The sequence below is a fragment of the Ptychodera flava genome, chromosome 15 (genome assembly GCF_041260155.1).
Source record: "Ptychodera flava strain L36383 chromosome 15, AS_Pfla_20210202, whole genome shotgun sequence".
Lineage (NCBI taxonomy): Eukaryota > Metazoa > Hemichordata > Enteropneusta > Ptychoderidae > Ptychodera > Ptychodera flava.
The window spans coordinates 14,770,980-14,792,023 of NC_091942.1; the positions used below are offsets into that span (position 1 = coordinate 14,770,980).

At 39.9% G+C, this 21,044-nt stretch overlaps 1 protein-coding gene across 8 annotated transcripts in view; it reads right to left on the reverse strand.

The window, feature by feature from the left end:
- Nucleotides 1–2,764: 2,764 nt before the first annotated feature.
- LOC139151273 (myosin heavy chain, striated muscle-like) overlaps nucleotides 2,765–21,044 on the reverse strand; it is a 64,470-nt gene continuing 46,190 nt past the window's right edge. For 3 of the 8 annotated variants that reach the window (XM_070723950.1, XM_070723952.1, XM_070723951.1), the window contains 14 exons: nucleotides 19,001–19,254; nucleotides 18,428–18,506; nucleotides 17,739–18,181; nucleotides 17,461–17,593; nucleotides 16,887–17,103; nucleotides 16,246–16,486; nucleotides 14,325–14,517; nucleotides 8,653–8,781; nucleotides 8,130–8,330; nucleotides 7,565–7,735; nucleotides 7,142–7,342; nucleotides 6,704–6,859; nucleotides 5,800–5,880; nucleotides 2,765–3,791 (listed from right to left, as the gene is read on the reverse strand). In XM_070723950.1, coding sequence (XP_070580051.1) covers nucleotides 5,842–5,880; nucleotides 6,704–6,859; nucleotides 7,142–7,342; nucleotides 7,565–7,735; nucleotides 8,130–8,330; nucleotides 8,653–8,781; nucleotides 14,325–14,517; nucleotides 16,246–16,486; nucleotides 16,887–17,103; nucleotides 17,461–17,593; nucleotides 17,739–18,181; nucleotides 18,428–18,506; nucleotides 19,001–19,254 — 2,457 coding nt within the window. In that variant the 3' untranslated portion in view covers nucleotides 2,765–3,791; nucleotides 5,800–5,841. Of the gene's footprint in view, nucleotides 3,792–5,459; nucleotides 5,556–5,799; nucleotides 5,881–6,358; nucleotides 6,389–6,703; nucleotides 6,860–7,141; nucleotides 7,343–7,564; nucleotides 7,736–8,129; nucleotides 8,331–8,652; nucleotides 8,782–14,324; nucleotides 14,518–16,245; nucleotides 16,487–16,886; nucleotides 17,104–17,460; nucleotides 17,594–17,738; nucleotides 18,182–18,427; nucleotides 18,507–19,000; nucleotides 19,255–21,044 lie in introns of those variants that run through there. The other 5 variants (XM_070723948.1, XM_070723949.1, XM_070723946.1 and 2 more) reach the window with 3 other exon arrangements.

The window sequence follows — 21,044 nt, forward strand, 5'->3', positions numbered from 1 at the left end:
CTGCCTCAGGCTATTGCATATCTACAGCAAAATTTCAGATTCTTCAAAGCTGATGATTCTTTTAATAGGCAAGTCTGTAGCTATGGTGAACTCATTTTTGAAACTTGTGCAAATCTAAAGTATCAAGGTCTGTTTTTCTTTTGTGAAAATTGAAAGCATATCTTCTCACTAAGAATGTACGAGCGGTAAAATTGAAAGTAATGTCATTTCAATTTTTGGATTCTTCTTTGTAAGTATAATCAAAATGCGTAATAAAATATGGGGGTTACCGGGCTCGTTTGTGAGATACAAGACCATGAATTTTAACATTTATAGGAAAAAATGCTGAGTCAGCATTTTTTCACCAATACATTTTTCTATGGGCGAAATAATTCAATGCCGTTTATCTCAAAATTTAGCAGGTGACCATATAATTTTATTTGATCATTATCATTTATCTCTTTTGACTGAGCTGTGTGCAAATTTTCATGAAAATGACAATAGCAGAAGTTGCTTTTCCAGCAATTCTCAATGTAATCCTATGGTAAGTGACAAATTCCACGTGCTCGTTCATCCTTAAGGTAGAACGCACCTCGGGGACAGACATTCGGACTCTCAAACTTTTACAATTCTCTTCTGATACACCACATGTGGGGGTTCATTTTAAAGCTCTTGGTGAAAGAAAATTTTTCACCGGCGTAGTTTTTCGAAATTCGAAATTTTTATTTTTCTCCATAGTTTTAACACAGGGATGGCGGCCATTTTGAATTTCTAATATCGGTAAATCTTGGGTAATTTGTTTCTCTAGTACCAAAATTTGCACGGTGACCCCTATTTTTATTCTTGATTTTGAAAGAGAATGATTGAAAGATCCCTTGAGGAAAGTTAGAGCAAAAGTTTAAGTCTTTCACTTTCGAGGTGCATACTACCTTAAAGCAAACTTAGCAGCCTTTTGGCAAATTCAAACTTTCGTATATTTTTGTGGTAGTTGGTTTTCCAGTCCAGAATTTTTTTGATAATGACAGGTAGAAGTGATTTAAAGTTTCCTTGAGCAAAGGATGAAGAAAAGTTTCAAGTTTTGATGTCCATGGTGCATGTCGCCTTAAGGTAGAACACGCCTCAGGGACAGATATTTGGACTCTCAACTTTCTACAATTTCTTTCTGATCTAACACTTGTGGGGGCTTATTTTAAAGGCTCTTGAAAAAAGAAAAGGAAAAACTTTCACTGTCTTAGCTTTTCGAAAATCCAAAATTTAATTTTTACCCCATAGAATTAACATAGGGATGGCGGCCATTTTGAATTTCAAATATCGGTAAATCTTGGGTTATTTGTTTCTCTAGTTCAAAATCTGCATGGTGACCCCAATTATTATTCTTGATTTTGAAAGACAGTGGTTGAAAGATTCCTTGAGGAAAGTTTGAGCAAAAGTTTAAGTCTTTCAGTTTAGAGGCACGTACTACCTTAAGAGTACATAGTTCCATGTGAGAAGTAAAAATAGTGAAAAGAAATCTGGTTTCAAAGTACTCAATGGGCATTCCACATCTTTGACATTTTTTCTGTCCAACAACACCATCCTAAAGTACACTGTAGAGTGGAGTGTTTTATACTTTGTTTGGTTTGATCTTTGGTGACTCTATGTACAAGAATTTAGAAACAAATTGCTTCGTGCCAACGTAATGTCTATCAACACAAATATACTTGAAGCTTGATTTATGATGACGATCACCAGACTATATGGTCCAAGATAAAAAACTTTGATAGCTGTATAGACTTACATGATCTCTCTCTCTCTCTCTTGTCATAAACTGAGGAATCACCAGAGAAGTGGGGGGGGGGGGGGGGAGGGAGAAAGGGCACGGGGGAGGATGTAGGTGGCTTTTCTAACGTGGAAGAGATGTTGGATACTATATACTGTGCTTCATGATTGCTGGGATTGTAGTGCTTTGATGAAGAAAAAACTAGTTTCAGTGAACCCTCTGGTGTAGAAAAGGAATTTGACGGAAGAGATATCTTGAGTGGGGTTTGTAAAGGGGATTTCACAATAGAAAGACCATGGATAGGAACCTGTGATGGGGCTTAGCTGCTTTGACAGACAAAGGCTTTGAATGGAAGAGATGGAGGTGATGTAAACAGAGCATCCGAGGAACCAGAAACTGTCAATGATAGACTGTTGTGATGTAACCTCAGTGTTCCAATTGGTACCTCGTGTTTAATTTTTATTTGAAAGTTGCTGTTGAGTTTCTGCATGTAGTTCTCGCTGATAGCAATCATCCAGTTCATTGATCATGCTGTGCTGTACAGCCAAGCACTCCCTGCCTTTAGGTTCATTCATTGGTGACATCAGATTCCATTGATGGGCAAGAGATAACTCTATATCTCTTAGTAATAAAAGCTCTTTCTTTTTGTATGTTGAGGGAAATACCAGTACATTTCCAAGTGTTTCCATAGAAATAAAGGTTCGCTCCATTTGACACAAGCTTTTCTGTCAAGCATTCACACTTGCTAGAGATAGGATGCATAGAAGAACTGTGATGGTTTTCACAGAGAAAAAATTTTGAATTTTCCAATTTTCAGGTTTCAAACATAAAAGCAGTCACACCACATTTTCTATTGCTTTTCTTGATGAAACTGTGTTGAAGAAGCCATTATGGCACATCAAAATTAAACCAAAGGGCAGTCTTAAACAGTGATTTGGCAGTTTTCAGTATAAAAAGTTCAAGTCCTCAAAAACATCCTAGCTCACTCAACCACTCATCGCACACAAAACTCACAGAGGCGGTTGCTTTTTTGTCTTTTCTTCTGATGGTATTTTTTTATTAGCATTGGTAAAAAGGAAAATACATTAGTTTTGCGGACTCGGGTGGCTGATGACTTCCCACAAAAAAATAACTTCTAACAAGTCTTTTTTGCTAAGAGTTCTACTAACAACCCACACGAATACTTTTAAAAAAATAATAAGGCCTATGAAGTAGAAACAATGGCGTAAGAATAGTGGTAAATATGGGATACAAGATACCATACCAATTTGGGGGAGAATGGCCTCTTTGCTATTTTTTTTTAATTACAATATTGTAATAAATAATAATAACCAGATACAAGTGCCTGTATTTTTCTTCACTTTCTACAGAGAGCAGTAAATACTGAAGAGCTAAAAGAGTTAAGTTTAATCTGTCCATGGTTTTCTTTCTTAGTAAAAATTTTTTTGATTTTATGTTTTTTATACAATTAGTTCTCGCTACATGATGGAGCCAGACTGCAAGCTGACTGGCTTGTAATAAACCCCTGCCTACATCAATCATTCGTCAGGCACAAAATGAAATGATTACGATGCAAGGCAATATCTCGGCATTCACTCACACAATCATGCTTTCCTTTCATATCGCTAACTGAAGTGAGGGAAAAAAAACAATTTTTTTTTCTACAAAGTCTCAGATTGAAACTTAACTCCTAGAAAAAGGCAATAAAATCAAGAAAGATACTAAAAAGAGTGAAGTTTTCCCCTTTTGTCCTTCCTGTTTCAAATATTGAAACCTTTTTTTCTTCCTCCCAAAATTTTGATAACTTCCCCCCGGAAATTGTCTGAAGCATTTCAAGGAATTCTACAGAGAATTCTGCGGTTTGGACAGAATTTAGATTGCATCTTGGTGAGGCACTGACTAACTGGTAACATTTTTGACTGGTTATTCTGTGCACTTTTCATAAAATTTACTCTTCTTCATCTCCCCCATTGGATGGTGAGCCGACGCTACCACGATCACTATAGCGGTCACTACTTCGCGATGAGTACGTCGTTCTTGTTAAATAGCCACCCTGTGGACAAGAAAAGCAACAGAAAGCAGGGAAATTAGTTGAGGAGGTCCGACAACGATCACAACCCATCTTCTCAAATTTGAAACGTTCTCAAATTTGATGAAGTTAAATTGTTATTTTGTGTTAGAGCACCATGCTCTGAGGAAAAACATAAATATGAAAGTAAGATATGAGGATTTGAGTTCCTGCATTTAATATGTGATTCACAGCATTGATACTTGTCTCAGCGTGTTTCACTTGTATTTGTGCAAGAACTGTGATGCTTTGTTTGATGTACATTCACACAAGGGAAAATTTCCGAAATCACTTTTCATCTGGATTTCAGTATTATTGCCAATCTATCACAATGAGAAACAGCAACTTTGTTGAAGCTCAGCTAAAATTTGTGCGACTCTAAGCTCTGATCAAGAAACAGATTTCTTTTCAGGTTCTAGTTTTACTTCACACCATGGTGGGAGGGAGGTTGCAGAGCGCCCCCACACACAGCTGAATCTTTCACTCTAATAATACTTCTAAAGAATTATTTTCTGCAATTTAGTCGCTTGTTCCTAAATGTTATCCCTCCCCTTGATCCTTGCAACTAGGATTGACCTTTGACTCCAAAGGACCATACCATTCTCAAGGAGGGGAGGAAGATATCAAAGATGGTTTAGGTGAATAGACATGGCATGCCTTTTGGGATAGCTTTCATTCTGTATTTCAATGTCACAATATTCTCTCAACTGAATGCAATTAGTTCCACAGTGTTCATGATATTTTCTGTTTAACTACTTTTTTTTTCTTTTGGCAGTCGCTCAGTCCAACAAAAACAGACGTGATTTTTCCTGGCAAAATCTACCCATGCCAAAGTTCTGAACCAATGGATTGTGCAGGCTTGCAAAAAACTTGCATCCATGAGGAAACAGACAGATGTCTGAAAGTGAATGCAATGAACATTACATACATCCCATGCTGATTGAATGAAACACATTATGAAAGCCAACCCAATGCACTTCCATTCACTCTAACAGTGTGGTTATGATGAAGTCATTCAAATCTATAGCAATGTATCCCTAACTGTGTGACCCTATCAAGAACTTTCCTCTCATGCAAAACCAGTAAGTGGATTTTGTTTTTCCTTTTTGTTTTGTTATTGTCAAGTTTTGGATGGGGGTCAGTCATGAGATTTTTTGAGTCATTTTGTTATGAAATTGCTCTAGGGTTCAAATTTGGATATCTTTCCATACTTCAAGTGCAAAATGCATTTTGTTCACTATCAAATCAGGATTTTTTCAAGCTGTTCATTTCAAGTTTTTCCAATGTAATGGCTAACATTTTCAGATGTATCACAAACAAATTTTTTCCTGTGTATTTTCCTAAAACATTACAGCTGTAATACAGACGCATCCCTGTGAGCAGGACACATCTGCATTTGGTGACGAAGATGTGGACACCAAAATTTCAAGCAGATCCTAGCCAATGATGATGAAAAGTGTGCAAAAAAAAAAAAAAATGAATCATGCGCAAACACAAAAGAGACAGACACATGGAGAATGAGAGTTGAAAGACAGGCAGACACTGAGATAAAAAAATATATATCTCCACAGCATGCATGGAAAGCATACGGACAAGCAGTCGTATTCCTTGGTTTTCTTCCGGACATGCAAAGCTCTAGGAAAAAGTATTTACCATCCTTCATTTAACTATTTATGAAGATTCTTCCACCACAGTAGTTCTGGAGGTCTTTTTAACAATGACACCACCAGAACCAGTCGTGAAGGAGGACTGCGCAAGAGGGTAGATAAAGACAAGACAACAAGAAAGAGAAAGAGAGAAAAAAGAAAACGCTTCCTAGTGAGTAGGCTACGAAGGAGAAGACGGTTACTGACAGACACCGGAGTGAAACTACGTAACACACATTCTGGCTGGTGCTGGTCAACGTGAAGCTTTGGTCTGGGAGCGGATAAACGCAGGAGCTACAGCAGGCTGCGGGCTTTTGGCTGGGGGTGGTCAACATGAAAAAACTTACTGGGAACTGATTGATAAGTTACAGTCGTTTGGAACTGCTGTTCTATTGTTTGGTGCTGGTTGTCACACTTGCGCTTACCATCTGCTCGATGTCAAGAACCCCGGAAGAGTAGACAGGAAGAGTCAGGAGAGAAGAAAAAGAAAACACCAACAAACAAACAGATACGCACACAAACACAAACATACACACACACACACAACATGGAGAATAGCAACCAATGTGATGGAGATGACAAAACGGTGAATATCTTCAAGCTTTCACCCTCTGAGAAGCAGTGGCGGTGGATATACTGAACACATACAATGATTCTTGGCTGATTTCATGACTTAACTTTTTCAAGACCATGCAAGCAAGCCCATGATTTCAATAAATGATTCCATGACCTTCTGCAAATTTCACAAGGTTGTTGTGACACTATGGACAGCTGTGTACAAATTTTCACAGATAAGTCTAAAAAGGTCATACTATTTTCTACTCATTCTCTGAGCACTGCCAAAGTTCCTTTCCCGCCACTGTCTCTCAGATGGTCTTAAAATTCCATCAGATTTCCATCTTCTATACTTACAAATATCTATTACGTCCATGGAAACTGTTAGCATGGAAAGGGAACAGAAATCACATCTAATGACTAATCAGATGCTACAAAATTCACTCCTTTGCCACAAAACAAGTTCACCAAGTTTCTTGCTGAGAAAAAAGTTTAGAAAGTTTCTGGTTTTGAACAGACAGAGTAACTACTGATATCAAACTTGCTACCCAACGAAAAATTTGTGTATTTCAAACATTCACTATAATAAAAACAATGCAATTTCATTTCCTGCATATTTCTTCAGTGAACTGTGTAGCATGGCAATCCTGGATGTCTTTCCATCCAATTTTTTTCTGTCTAGAGCGGTGTACTTACCGAGCTGGTGCGAGATGATGATGATGCGAGTTGGCTACGGTTCTTGGTGCGCAGTTTGGCCAGAGCAGCTTCTGCAATGTCAGCACGTTCTTCGGCTTCCTCCAGTTCAAGTTGAACCTTGCGGAATTTGGACAAGTTGATGTTGGCTTGATCCTCCTGCAGGTTTCCCAAGAAAAAAAGATACGATGTTGTTAACGTGGGAGTGATCATGACCTTATTGTGATGCCAGGGGTAGAAGTGGGATTTCTGAAGAAGTCTGCTGTACTCAAAGGCTTATATATCAAAAGTACACACACTCTCACTCTCTCTCTCTCTCTCTCTCTCTCTCTCTCTCTCTCTCTCTCTCTCTCAGGATATTCACATTCTATAGTAACTTCACAGAGGAATAATCTGTGATTCTTTGAAATGCAACTAAATCACTGAATTTCAGCTACTTACAGCCTCTTCGTGTTGGCGTTTGAGTACTTTGATCTTGGCCATCAACTTCTCAATCTGCTCTTGAAGACGTTCGGCGTTCCTCTGGTCTTCTTCCTGTGTCATAATGATCTCTCTGACGCGGCGTTCAGCCTTGCGTGTGTTCTTCTCGCTTTCGGCGCGATGACGGCGCTCTTCCTCTACAATAACTTCTAGTTCACGGATCTGTAAGTCAAATTGTTGGAAAAATTGTCAGGCAGGTTTTCAAATGTGTTCTCTATTGCAAGTATGTTTCCAAGACACAATGACTGACAATTCAAATTCTCATAACACAAGGGTTGGAAAGTAATTTAACACAGATGAGTAAGTTCAAATTTTCAAAAAACTATTCTTTCAGTGTTAGAGTTGCTGATCAGTCAATGAAGTAGAATGAAGAAAAAAACTTACTCTCAGTTCGTATTTGCTAAGTTGTTTTTTGATTTCTTTGGAAGCGATCAGTTCAGTTTCTTCGATTCTGGCATTAAGATCCTTCACTTGCAGTTCGAGTTGCTTGCGGATCTTCTCAACATGCATGGCATGGTCTTGTTCGCAACGGAGTTCTTCGGCAATTCTGACACACTGCAAAAATGCAAAAACAAAAAAATCATGAATATAACAGAAAAAGACAACGAAGCATACTTAAACCTTTGAATGCTGTATTTTTTCCCACCAAAATTTTAGTCCAACATTTTACCAATTTTTATGAACTTTTCTGTAATTTTTCTGATAATTTTGGACCAAATGAACACAACATTTCATTGGCCACAGTTTTTTATCAAAATTTTGGCAAAAATCTGACAAAAATTGACTTAGGTATATTTTATAAGGGTGACAAAAATTGACTTTGGTGCTGTAAGGGTTAATCATTTACAAGAATTTTTTTATCGGTCAAGTCTTCACTCATAGATGCTTTGCGTAATTGGTGTAATACACAATTTGTTATGAGGGATTAGCTGCAAATGAGTATACTTACGTCAGACACAGCTTTCTTGGCTTTGTCATCGTTAGCTCTTGCTTCAGCCAATGATTCGTCAAGTTCTGCTGTCAGAGTACCCAGCTCAGCTTCAAGCTTTCTCTTGCCAGAAGTCAATGAGCTGACGTGGGTGCCAAGCTCTCCGATGCGGTCGTTGGCATCACCCAGTTCACCTTCAGCTTGACGGCGGATTCTGTCAGCCTGGAGAAAAAAACAGAATGAATAAAATAAAAAAAAAGGAAAGTGAATCGTTGGTATTTATTCATGTTATCCTGTATCACCTTGTCACTGAGGTTTAAACCATCTTGAATAAATTATTAATGGTATAATATTGACGTTTCAAACCATCTGGAATAAATTATTAATGGTATAATTTTGAGGTTTCAGACCATCCTGAATAAATTATGAACGGTATAAGTCAATGTTTCCTTTTATATTTTGTAGCCATGCAACTGCAGTATGCCTGATTTGGGAAGCTTTTTTGATACAATGAGATGAAAATCAGAAAGATGACGATACAAACCTGTTCAAATGATGCTCTGATGTCTTCATTTTCAGCATTCAGTGATGTATTGCGTCTTTCTGACAACTGGAGTTGTTCACGCAGATCCTCACGGGCGCGTTGTTCATCTTCAAGCTGGGTCTGCAAGTCCTGTAGGCAAGAAATTTGACAAGGAAAGGTGAAATAGCGTTTCTCCCCTGGAATATGGGCCGCGCTAAGTCCTTGCGAGATGAAGTTGCCAAGTTCTCATACTGGTTATAACATGCGTATACATAAATATTTTTCTTTTAGCTTCTAAATGCGGCAACTAGTTTATCCTCCACTTTTTGTTTTAAAGTCCAGAGTTGTTCATCGTATTTTGCTGCAAAAGCTTAGAAGAACTGCATTCCACTACAGGCTCATTGTCCCCAGTATAAAACTTGGGAACTTCAGCTTGACTTAGGACTAAGCACACAATACCTCTTACATTGCACATCTTTTCAACCACTGACTCTTTGAAGCTTTCTAAATGTCGACCACTACATGATTAATAGACGAATCCAATAGCCTACCTTTCAACAGTCATCCTTTAAGAAAGCTACATGTAAGTACGAGAAAAACAACACGTGTTAGTGAAACACAACATTCGGGAACTACAAACACATATCCAACGGAACAACTTTTCTCAGTGAAAGTTTAAGTCTCAACATGAGGCCCGGTCCCTGGAGTTAGTAATGCAAAACCACAACATCCAAATTTTAATCCTGAGGGAAGTATAGACAAAGTGCTGGAAACAATGTAAAAAAAAAACCACCACCGGAAAATTCTGCTCTTGAGCCCTTGCATGCAAGTAAAACTTAATCCTCTCGAATTAAATGTGGGATGGGATTTAACCTGCTCAACCTAAATTTCATGTAAGCAGGTCCACAATCACCATTGACAGCAATGGGTTTGGGCCGAACCATTGTGGTGAAAGGGTTAATCATATGAAAAGTGCAAGCAGCTTGTAACTGTTAAAACCTTTCAGTCTAAATTCCCTGGATCCACCACACCACCCGTTCAAAACAGTGGAGATGAATGAAACTCTTGGCTGTACAATGGATGGGTAAATGTGGAACGCCCGACAACTTAAGGGAGGAGGTCATTTTCAAACAGGCGGTACCTCGCGCGGATTCCGGGGTATCCGCTCATACGTTTACCTCGGTGATTACCGCACCTCAGGTGCCGTGAATATTCATGACGAACTCATTACCGCAGGCTGGAGTTGGGCCATTCACACCTTTATTTTAGTCCCTTTTCCTCTAATGATCGAGGTATCTCCGCGGCATTAAAACGTCCGCGGTAAGTCCGCGGGAATTAAAAGCTAGGAGGGGTGACGGCTGTGCTGCAGTTTACGAAAATCAGCCTGATTTTTTCCTTCTTTGCGCGATAGTTGGAGGGACATGCTGGTTATTTTTAGCCGCAGACGTTCAACACTCGTCGAAGGTCTCAAATTTCAAAACAAAAGATCAAAGGTCAAATGGTTGAAACTTGTAGCAATTTTACTGCCATCTATACATTTTCGCCTACAAATTACTATTGTAACTGATCATATATTACCCACCACATTTCACGGAAATGCTCAATAAAATGTTAAATAAAATTTTCAATAAAATATTAACTGAAGCAAAACAATGGATTGAAGCTCTGTATTTAAGATTTTATAGAACAAGGTAGGTATGCTCCAGGTTTTAAACGTTGAGCAAACAGAAAAATATGTGTTTTACAAAATAACCTCGAAATATTTTTCATTTTCTAATTGGAAATTAGTGTTTTTTTACGTTGTTTGCATTGTAGTTTTCCAAGTATGTTTGAGAAATTTAACATACCAGTTAGCGTGACTGCCTTGAAATTTATTTACAGATCTGTTTGAGAGCAATTCAAATAATTTACTGATTCTATGCATAAAATTTGACAAGCTCTGCAAAATGCCGCAGTGGCAAAATGATCAAAATCATGATTGCTCATGCTGTAATGCTGCCAGCTGACTGATATCAACAGTAGACAAACATTTTTAATATGGATCCTTTGCCTATGACAAGTATTTAACGTCAGTTTTCAGGGTAATGTTATTATTTAGGGCAAAATTCGAACGCTGACATGCTCCCGATTTCTGCATTTGCGGAATTTCCGACGGTTTCAAGCAATTTAAGGGCTTTTCTGTGTCCGATCTCCCTGCACTTGCATTCGATTTCATCATGTTGAATAACGCTTCACCGTCTATGTAGTGATTTATTTTCGATGTCTTTCTGCTCCTGGTCGTTCTGAATCCTATGTGCGTTTTCTTAGATTCCCTCGCAAATACGCTCCGATACATATTTATTCTGTCTGAAATAGTGGGCCCGAACACGGCCTTCTAGACTATCTTACGACCAAAGGAAGTGTATTGTTTGCACGCTTCCTCTCGATCAGACATAAGGCAAGCTAAATATTCTGATAACAACGGAACGGGACTTGTTTTAGTTGATATATTACGACAAATGGTGACGAAATTTGAAGTATCAACGAAGGGTCCCGCACAACCATCGCAACATGCTGCCGACGCGTCTCACTGAACAACAATAACTGCCCTGGCACGAACAGTTCAGACAATGCAATCGCGATATCGGTGAACCTGTTGCTATCAGTGTAGTACTTGTACCGCGATCAGCGAAAGGTGTATACTGGGAATCGCTCTTGAGGTCAACCGGTAACCTTGCTTTCCCGACTACAGTCCGAATTATTCCGACGTTCACGTCGGGTATAGCTTACCATAGGACTAACAATACGCCCACGAATAGCCGACCATTTCCGAATGAAGCCGACGTTTGTTTCGCTCAAACACGGAAGAGAAAGTCGACGTGTCTTTGGAAAATCGGAAAGAAAGAACCGAAAACTCTCATTCATCAGATCGTACGCTGTTTGACGGACCACGCGTCCGCTAAAAAGGGAGAGTGACGCACTGAGTGTGGAAGTCAATAAAGTTGCTTCCACACATTTGATATTTGACAAACTGTTAACGATGTTATAGGTGTGACCGGCGTTTATCCCGTTTGAACAAAAAACAAATGAAAGTGTTACATTGTCAAACAATAAATACGCTGGAGAAGACAGGCCACCTGACAACGCCGGGGGTGGGGGGGGGGGTAGTCGGCTGAACGCAAAGATGATAATCATTGTAAGGTTTCATTCATTTTTTTTCTGAGGAATGATGCTGAAGCATTCACAGTATTTTGACTGTCATGAAGGCAGTATCCAAAGACTCGGGGCGTTTAAACAGAATGTAGGCTACAATTGATTAATTGAGACTATTCAACGTATGTCGCTACTAAACACTGGCAATGCACTAATGCAGACTTCGTGCGTAGTATTGTAGACATCAGTGATACAAATTAGTGTTGCAGGGTTGACGAGTTCAACGCCCTCTCCGCAGTCAGTCTCACGTTCAACAGAGAAAAGTCGATTTCACATGTCCCCTGATGACGCAGTGCCTCGCGAGGGCCGTGTTTTGAACTTGAAAAAAAGACAGAGTTGAGACCGACCGCCCCAACGAGCCGCATCACCAGATGTTGAAACCGGTTATAACGCGGCCCAAATTCCAGTTAAACTTACCGAATAAACGAGACAAGAACTTGTCTAATTTAAAAGCAAATGCACAAAGTGGGCAGGTTTTCGCGAAGCTCGACGGCAAAATCTATGAGGACACATATCCACGGTTTAATAGTTCAGCCATGTATCTGATAAGTTAAAAAAAATGACGTCGCTACCATAACAGTACAGCACTACAACATTTAATAATTACACTACCGTCAAATAACATCAGCAGATAGTCAAATAACCAATATTTGTCACGATATTTTCGGATCTTACGACCAACCAGAGGAGATCTAGGTTTGTCCTGTCTCGACCTCGGAATTGCAGCGGAAATATATCCCAAACCCGATGTCGCCGTCACACGTAGTCAAAAACCGTCTGTTCGCATCTAGTCTCGTGCCAAATAAAATATGTCGCTAAGTTTCGATGAAATTTAAGCTGCGAAATTGCTATTTTAACATTTGTTGTAGATCGCTGGCTGATCCGGATATCGGGGTTTTCTCTCTCTCTCTTTTGTTGCAAGTGCAACACACCGGCATCGCGAAGCGACACACAGAGCGCCTACGGTTGATTTGACGGGATCACAGAAAACTGATTACATTATTAATTCGAGTGGCATCTAAATACAACTCCATGAATCCTTGAATAACATCGGGATATGTAGAAACATAACAGAACGAACGGGATCGGGAGCCTGAGTTGTCGGACCGATGTAACGTACATTCAAAGTTCAAAGTTCGTGCATATCGTTTTTTTATACCACGTCGCACGCTCCCGATACTGAGAAATTTTCTTGGGACCATACTTCTATCACAACATGTTCCTCGCCACCCAAACAAGCTTCTGTGTTCAAATTTTTGAAAGGGAAAAAGATAGCTCCGATCTCGGGTGTTCAAATAAATAACCAATGTTTGTCTACGTTGTTTGTAACATAATAAAGTTGGTAAGCTTATGCATTACTAAAACCATGACGTAAAGTTTCGCACTGGGGAAAATATTTAACGTAAGCTGTAGTTTTATTATTGCTTCAGAACTTAAATAGTGTTCAACAAATAGACCTTTAGCTGTAAAAAGAAAACTTACTTACATTACCAGCATTTTTACGTCAAGTTATACCATGGTCTCTTTCTTTTCAACATCACGTTTCTTTGTGATCAGTGACGTCATTTTTATTTTAGAAATATGATCAACTGCCCGATGTTACAGTCGGGAAAAAGTACAGTTTTAAAACTGCGTGCATCTTTCCAATCGGCGTACACATTATTGGTGGAACCGAAAATATTTACATTAAAGACTTCCGCATGCCCTTGGATCACCATATCTGTACATGCAATGCTACATTGTTGCAGAAGTTTTTTTGCACATTTTTGTGTGCGTGTTTGTTGCAATTTTTCTAGGTCACTTCGACAGACAGTACGCATTGAAAAGTCCCGAGCGCGATTTCTAATTTAAGACGCGTTTTAGGAAGTGCCAGATGACCGTTGTAGGATCCCAGGAGGGCATGCAATCTGATTCGTTCAACAATAGACACTAATGTCACTCAACCTAAATTGCGGTCGACCTCTTCAGACCCCGGTAAAAGCCATAATACTGATATGACAAGTTGAACACTGTCAGATGACCGTGTGCGAGTCCTTGCTCTTTCGCTTGACTTGTCACACATCGGCGTTACTGTCGGCAAGATCAGAAGACTACGTCACAAGCTTTAATGACGTGCCAAACGGTGCGGTTTTCCGCGGGACAATTTATGCATGCGAACTCATTAAAAGGCGCTAACTGCTTTACCTCACGTCCCGGCAGGGTAAGAGGGACACCGCGGACTCCGCGCGAGGTACCGCCTGTTTGAAAATGACCTCCTCCCTAAACTAGATACACCACGGTGGGAGGGTTTACATAACACATGCACAGCGACACCATCCATCACAGCACCAGGTACAAGACAAGTGTACACCAGAGAGTCATAACAAGGAAGACCATCACAGATGCTGGCTTGGACAAAGTTCACCCTCAATTCCCTCACCAGACTGTAAGAAGCATGCTCTACGCAAGCAGAAACTCCCCTATATCTAACCCTCATTTTTTTGCACCCATCACCCCCTAACCTTCAGGCTTTGTTGCAGTTTCTTGATGTTCTTCTGGGCCTCGGCATGAGCCTTGCTGGTGTGATCAAGAGAGACTTCCAGTTCGTTGACTTCGGATTCAAGTTTCTTCTTGAGTCTCATCTGGTCGCTCTTGGCTTTGGTTTCAGCTTCAAGGCTAGCCTGCATTGATTCAATGGCCCGGGAGTGGTTCTTGCTGTTTTGGGTAGTAACAATGGATAGGTATTGCCACCGGTTACAAAAACAGAAAACAGGAGATGTGCGGTGCGTTTGTGCATATTGTGGGTTAGTTTTGCAATTTTCGCCATGCATGAGAAATTACCTGTACCTGAAGTGTTAAACTTGTGGGTCTGTCACTTTGGAATTGTTCCTTTTTTATGTAGTTGTTACTTCTTTTTTCATTTCAGTTTTGTTTGGGGAAAAAGCGAATTTGTGATGATGTGCAAGTGTTAAGTTCAGAGTGCTTTGCAGAAAACTTTATCAAAAATCCAAACATCAGTGTGAAAACAGCTTCTTGTAGAAATCATCTTTCACTGAAAATATCTTTTTTTATAAAAAATGTTGGAACTTTAGAGGAAAGAAAATGCATGTAAATACTATGAGGATACTTTCGTTGCATTTTGTTCAATTGAAAAAAAAATCATAGCTTCAAAAACGTGGCAGAGTGAGTGCTAGTGTTTGCTAGATCTCTTTCATGCAATGATTACGGTGACAATGAGCATTACCTTTGCATGCTGTTATGTGGATGTTCTAGCCAAGCACAGGTTAGTTAGCAAAGATAGGGGTATAGAGTTATTGAGTTAAAAGATGTTATGATGAACTTTGTCAATTTGGAAAGGTACAACAGAATGCCAGGACAGGCCACCACATATTAAACCATATTATGTAAGAGGAGATTAAGGAGTCGCTAGATGAGTATTCTACTCAGAACACACTTTCTTATGAACATACAAGGAAACGGTCGCAGTCGTGCCAAACCCGGTCGCAGACAGTCAAACACAGACAGAGTGAGGGTACAGTCAAGGAGAGACGGCAGGACTGCATGCTTAGTAAAGAGCTGAGAATACAAATGATAAATGAAACAAGTGCCGGCTTCTTGAACGAGGAGAGTATTAGATGAATGTATACACTTGTTATAAAGACAAACATCATGATACTTCCATGTCACCCTGGGTCGGAAACACTGGACTCTGGTACCAAGCACCCTGCACATCCACGACAAGCTTGCCAACTCTGGCCATACTTGCTATCATTCTAGTGTTGGTGGTCAGGCGCAAGAAACAACTTCACAGCAGACAGGAAGGCTTTTTTCGATGCAGGGAAGTTTTTCCTTTGCTTTTCTTTTTACTTTTGGTGATTTAATTTTTTGGGGGATCAGAGATCATGTCATGGACCTTGACTGGGATTCTCAAGCAGAATGATTCAGATGAAATCGACACTGAAATTGAAAGGGCAAGCAATGGTTCAGCGTCATCTTGGGTACGACTGGCAGAGTATTTGGTACCGGAGAGACAAGTGTTTGGAAAGAAAAATAAAGAAGATACAAAGAAAACACAAAGAACACACACTTGGCATGCATGATATGAAGAGCAATGGCAGATGCTGAATTTTCCTTGAGAGATAAACAAAAAGAGGAAGAAAGTCGAGAAGTGATGGATGAAAACAGGAGGAGGAACTTCATCGAGAAGACAGTTTTGAAGATTGAACACAATAGAGAAGGAATTTCACACAGAGAAGAATTTTAAGGACAGAAGTGATAATGGTAGAAAGTATAGGAATGGATGTGTCTTTCCTTTCAAAAAGGAAAAAAATTTGAGAGCATGGATGTCAACTGGTTTGCTCAGAATCTGCCAAGACTGCTTGGTGTTCCACTTTTTTGGTTGCAAAAAGTCATAAGAATGCAGAACTAAGTAGAAAAGCCCACCGAGTGGCTTCAAATTCTTCCTCTTTCTCAGCCAGGCGTCTGTCGATTTCCTGGCGGACTTGTGCAAGTTCAAGTTGGATACGGAGGAATTTTCCTTCTTCCTGTTCAAGTTGACCTTCAACCTCCTCGAGGGCAGCTTGGAGTTCTTCCTTCTCCATCTCCAGCTTTCTCTTAGCCTTCTCCAGTTCATGTACGCTCTTTCCACCCTCTCCAAGTTGTTCTGTCAGGTCTCCAATTTCATCTGTGTGAGGGAAGAGGTTGTGATGAATCTGGGGGAACCATACACTTTCTTTGCATAAAATCTTTTCATAAAAGTCCTCTCATAAGGCATTAAAACTGTTTGATCAAACAAGTGATACTCAAGCAGAAAACTGTTTCAATAAATTCACACTTTTTCTCTTGGCTATTATCTTTAACTTATTTTTTTGCAAGTCAGTAAAACAAATCATAGTTATTTTACACATGGATGTGACTCAGATAGTCAACTTGGGAGTTTACACATGTATTAAAATTTCTGCCTTTCCTTGGCAGAGGACAATCTGGTATACAAGCATTATTCAAGACAGTATTTCATACATTTTCAAACACAGGTTTGAAAGTTGTGATTAGCCGTAAACTTGGTTAAAAATTGGCCACTGTACCATGAAGTCCTTTGTTGTCTCTTCTCAGTTGTTCAATGGTCTCAATGGTTTCTTCGTATGTGCTCTTGAGACGGAACACTTCAGCAGCGTGAGAGCGAGACTCCTTCTGTGAGAGCTCAAGTTCTGCTGAGAGTTCGTCGCATTTCTGTTTCCATTCCAGGATTGTTTTGTCAAAGTTGCGTTGCTTCTTCTCGAGAGATAGGGCCAATCCATTTGCCTGCAGATACACAAACACACAAACAGAGGAAAAATATTACTCTTCTGAATAATTTTGGTAGAACTTGACCAAAAGCTTGATTTCTATCTGACAATAGGCACATGAACTGTGGCATATGGACAAAGTCTGAATTTGGGAGTACTTAACTTGGACAGAGAATCAAATCATCTTCTTTTTAACCCCATGTGTTACATGACCATACAGAATTCTACTCAAACATGATTAAATTTTTTTGATTGATTTGCTGACCAAACAATCTTCTATCTTTCATCTGATATCGCAAGTCATTCTTCTATGCTCACAAAAAGTCATATTTTGGAAGACGTCCTAGACACAAAAGATGGTTCACAAACTCACCCTGTCAACGTCAATTGACAAGTCTTCAATTTCACCTTGCAGGCGGTGTTTAGTTTTTTCCAGGCTGCTGCACTTGCTCTTGAACTGGTCAAGTTCTTCCTCAACCTCCTGAAGTTTGATCAGCAGCTTCTTCCTGCAAACGGCAGAAAATAAAAATATCATGTATAGAATATGAGAATATTACTAGACTCTCGAAAAGTTCAAATTACAGTGTAATTTTCCTCCTAGAAATCAGATGGTCATTTGTGAATATTTGGTGTGAAAATTTTGGTACGTACTTGGCTTCTTCAAGTTCTTCAGCACGCTGGACTGCTTCTCCGTCGAACTTGGCTCTCATGGCCTGGAGCTCAGAGTTCATCTTGGCAAGCTGTCGCTGCAATTCACTCTTGCTGTCGGCTTCATCTTCCAATTGCTCGCGGAGAGAGTCAGCGTCGGCCTGAGCCTGGCGCACCTGAGCTGCGAGAGTAGCCTTGTTTCTGCCTTCGTCATCCAGGCTACGTTTGAGGTCCTCCAGCTGGGCGTTGAGCTGAGATCTCTGCTTGCTGAGGGCTGAGACTTGACTCTCACTCTCCTCAAGTTGGCGGTTCAAGTCATTATTTTCCTGGGCAAGGCGTGACTTGGAGCTGTTCAAGTCGTTGATGGTACGGACATTCTCGTCGATTCTCTGGTTGGCATCTGAGAGTTGGGCATTAACCTGTTGGTTGACTTTTTCAGCTTGGGACTGCGGTGTGAGAGAAAAGACCAGATTGAGCATTTCCGACAATGGTACCATCTCAAAATCTAAATCAAGAGCACTTAATTTGTTTCAAGTATTTTACAGGGTTTGTGGCACAAGCAAATTTAGAGATGACTTTTTATGGTCCAATCTTTTAAGGATTATTTCAAATCTTAAATTTTTGTCCCATACTTTATGAATTTCTGCAAAGTATATGGACAAAAAAAAATAGAGTACAAAATGTTGAATTACCTTGGCCTTCTGTAGCATTTCAATGTTGGCAGACAGATCATCACACTCGACCTTCAAAGAATTCTTTTCCTTTTCTGACCTGTAAGGGGGTAGAGATTGCAGTAGGTGGGGGTGAAAATATTGTTTAAATTCACATAAACACAATTAGCTGTAACAGATGAATGAAGGAGGATGAAGAGGCGGAACAAAGTTCAAAATATTGCAAAAGTAACCAAACCAAAGTGTAAGAGTTGAATTGAAACTGGAATGTGTCTGTGAATAGGATGGGGATAACACTTTATAACTTGCAAATTGTAGTTGAGATTTTATGCCTTATGAAAAGTGGATAAGATTTTATACCTTGGGGAATGTGGATAAGATTTTATACCTTGGGGAATGTGGATAAGATTTTACCTATGGGAAATCTAACGGAGTCATGGTGGAATCTAGCCTATGAGCGTTTGACTGTCTGAGAATTTTTACATCCCTTTCAGGCCTTTCACCCCATGTTCTTCTCTTCAGATCCAAGTTTACTATAGAAAACATTTTGGTACCAACAACAGTGTGTGGAAGGGTTAGTGTATTCAGACGTACTTGTTCTTGGCTCTCTGCAATAGATCCATCTGCTCACTGAGTTCAGCGACGGCATCCTGGTGTTTCTTGCGAAGTTGAGCAGCAACGGTTTCATGTTGGAGGTGGGCCTCATCTATTTCCCGTTTGGCTTTGGCTAATTCGGCCTCACGCTTCTTGTTGAGTTCAATCTGAGCGGCTGTTGCACCACCTTGTTCCTCAAGACGGTCGCTCAGGTCCTCCAGCTCACGAGACAAATCTACCCGCTGCTTTTCGACCTGTGTTTTTTTGAAGGAAAAGGCAAAAAAAAGTTGATGAGCATTTCATGAACCCATCAAGAGAGTGAGGGATGAAACGGTATAATGTAAAGATGAGAATGAATTGATTTTCATCAAAGTCTTCAAAAATCTAAAACTGCTCACTTATCGCAGAAGTACTTCTGGCACACTGAATATTGAATTCAGAACTCCTAATACTTAAACAGAGTAAGATTAACTATTTTCATATACTGTATTTTCCTATTCAAGCATTTAAAAAATTGTCTAAATTTGGGAAAAAACTAAAAAAACAAGATTACAAAATAATTAGCCTGTTTATTTAGAAATGGGATGATCTTGTATAATGAATATGAGTACGAAAAACTCAACTCCATTCATTAAAGAGAATGAGATTCACAAGTCATGATATAATGCATCTCCTTATACAAGTTTACCGAAGGGCAGTCTGAATAAATTTGGGAAAAGCTGAGAAAAATATTATGCAAAACTGATTCATCTGTTTATTCAGAAATCAAATGATATCATCCGTGGATGTATTTGCTTTCAAGACAACTTGGGGAGTGCTCATGGAGTGGCCTGACCCCAGTGGCGTTGTTGGTGGGAGGTGGTTGATGGAAGGGAATGAATGTCAGATAATTAACTCTGTGACTTCAAAATTGCCTAAAATACACGTATATAAACTATTTAGGTGCATGCAAGACTGTTCTGTGCTTGGTGTATTTCTGTCACAGGGCAGGTTGGGGTACTGGATAAGTTTACAAGTGTGGCATTCCTGGCCTTTTAAGGAAGCATGAAAGATCTTTGGCCTGCAGAGTGTGTGTCGGATGAGACATACAAGAGACACAGATGGTGGCAGGAGGTCTTTGTATTGATATACCAGGGTTTGAAGGTGATGTTTTCAAATTGCCAACCCTCTCATAGAAGTGGAATAAGATGAGTAAACACGACTAGGGGGAAAAGCCTTGAATTTCTGATATGTCAACATATGGGTGTCCGATATCAGAGACTTCCCTGTAGCGGCTATCTGATGTCAGTTAAAAATAGCAGACTTGGTCATGTTTAAAGGCGCTACCTTTAAATTAAAGTGTTTCCGATGATGAACAGTGTGGGCTGTTTTCATATTGAATTGAAACACACTTCTTGATTAGGAATTAATGAATTCAGATGCACAGAGTTCCGATTATAGACTACCATCGGGGAAGGCGGGGCCTGCATCTCATTGGCCTGAATGAAGATAGTAATATCTTACATGATCACAAAAGACAACAGGGTAGTGTTATGAGGCATAGAGCACACACAGGGAGAGACCAGGGTCATGACCTCTGAGGCTCTCACTACAAGACCCCTTTTGAAGGTGTTGCTTTTCAAAAGCCGGCTGTTTTTTGCATAGGACAAGAATGGAACCGGTACGCTACATTGATCAATGGGAGTAACTCTTGGGCCCCTGTGTGTTTGTCTGTCTTTGTGGGATAGCCCATTCAGTCGCTGAAGCTGGCCGTTGTAATGCCATTGACAAAAGGTTGTTGACACTGTGTCAGTCCAACAAAGCAGTTTGAGTTTCCTTTCGAAGCGTGATTTTCTAGCCCACTTCTTTCCAATGGATGAAAATAAAATTCACTCAACACTAAATACTCCACGAGTCGCATTTTGGACATGGGGCCAAGTTGTGAGAGCCTGACAAAAAATTTTAACGACCAGAGTCCACAGTTTCTGCCTACATGGAAAGGCCGACTCCTTGAGAAATAGTGATCAAGGATATGTCAAATATGTAATATATGCAGGCCACGCAT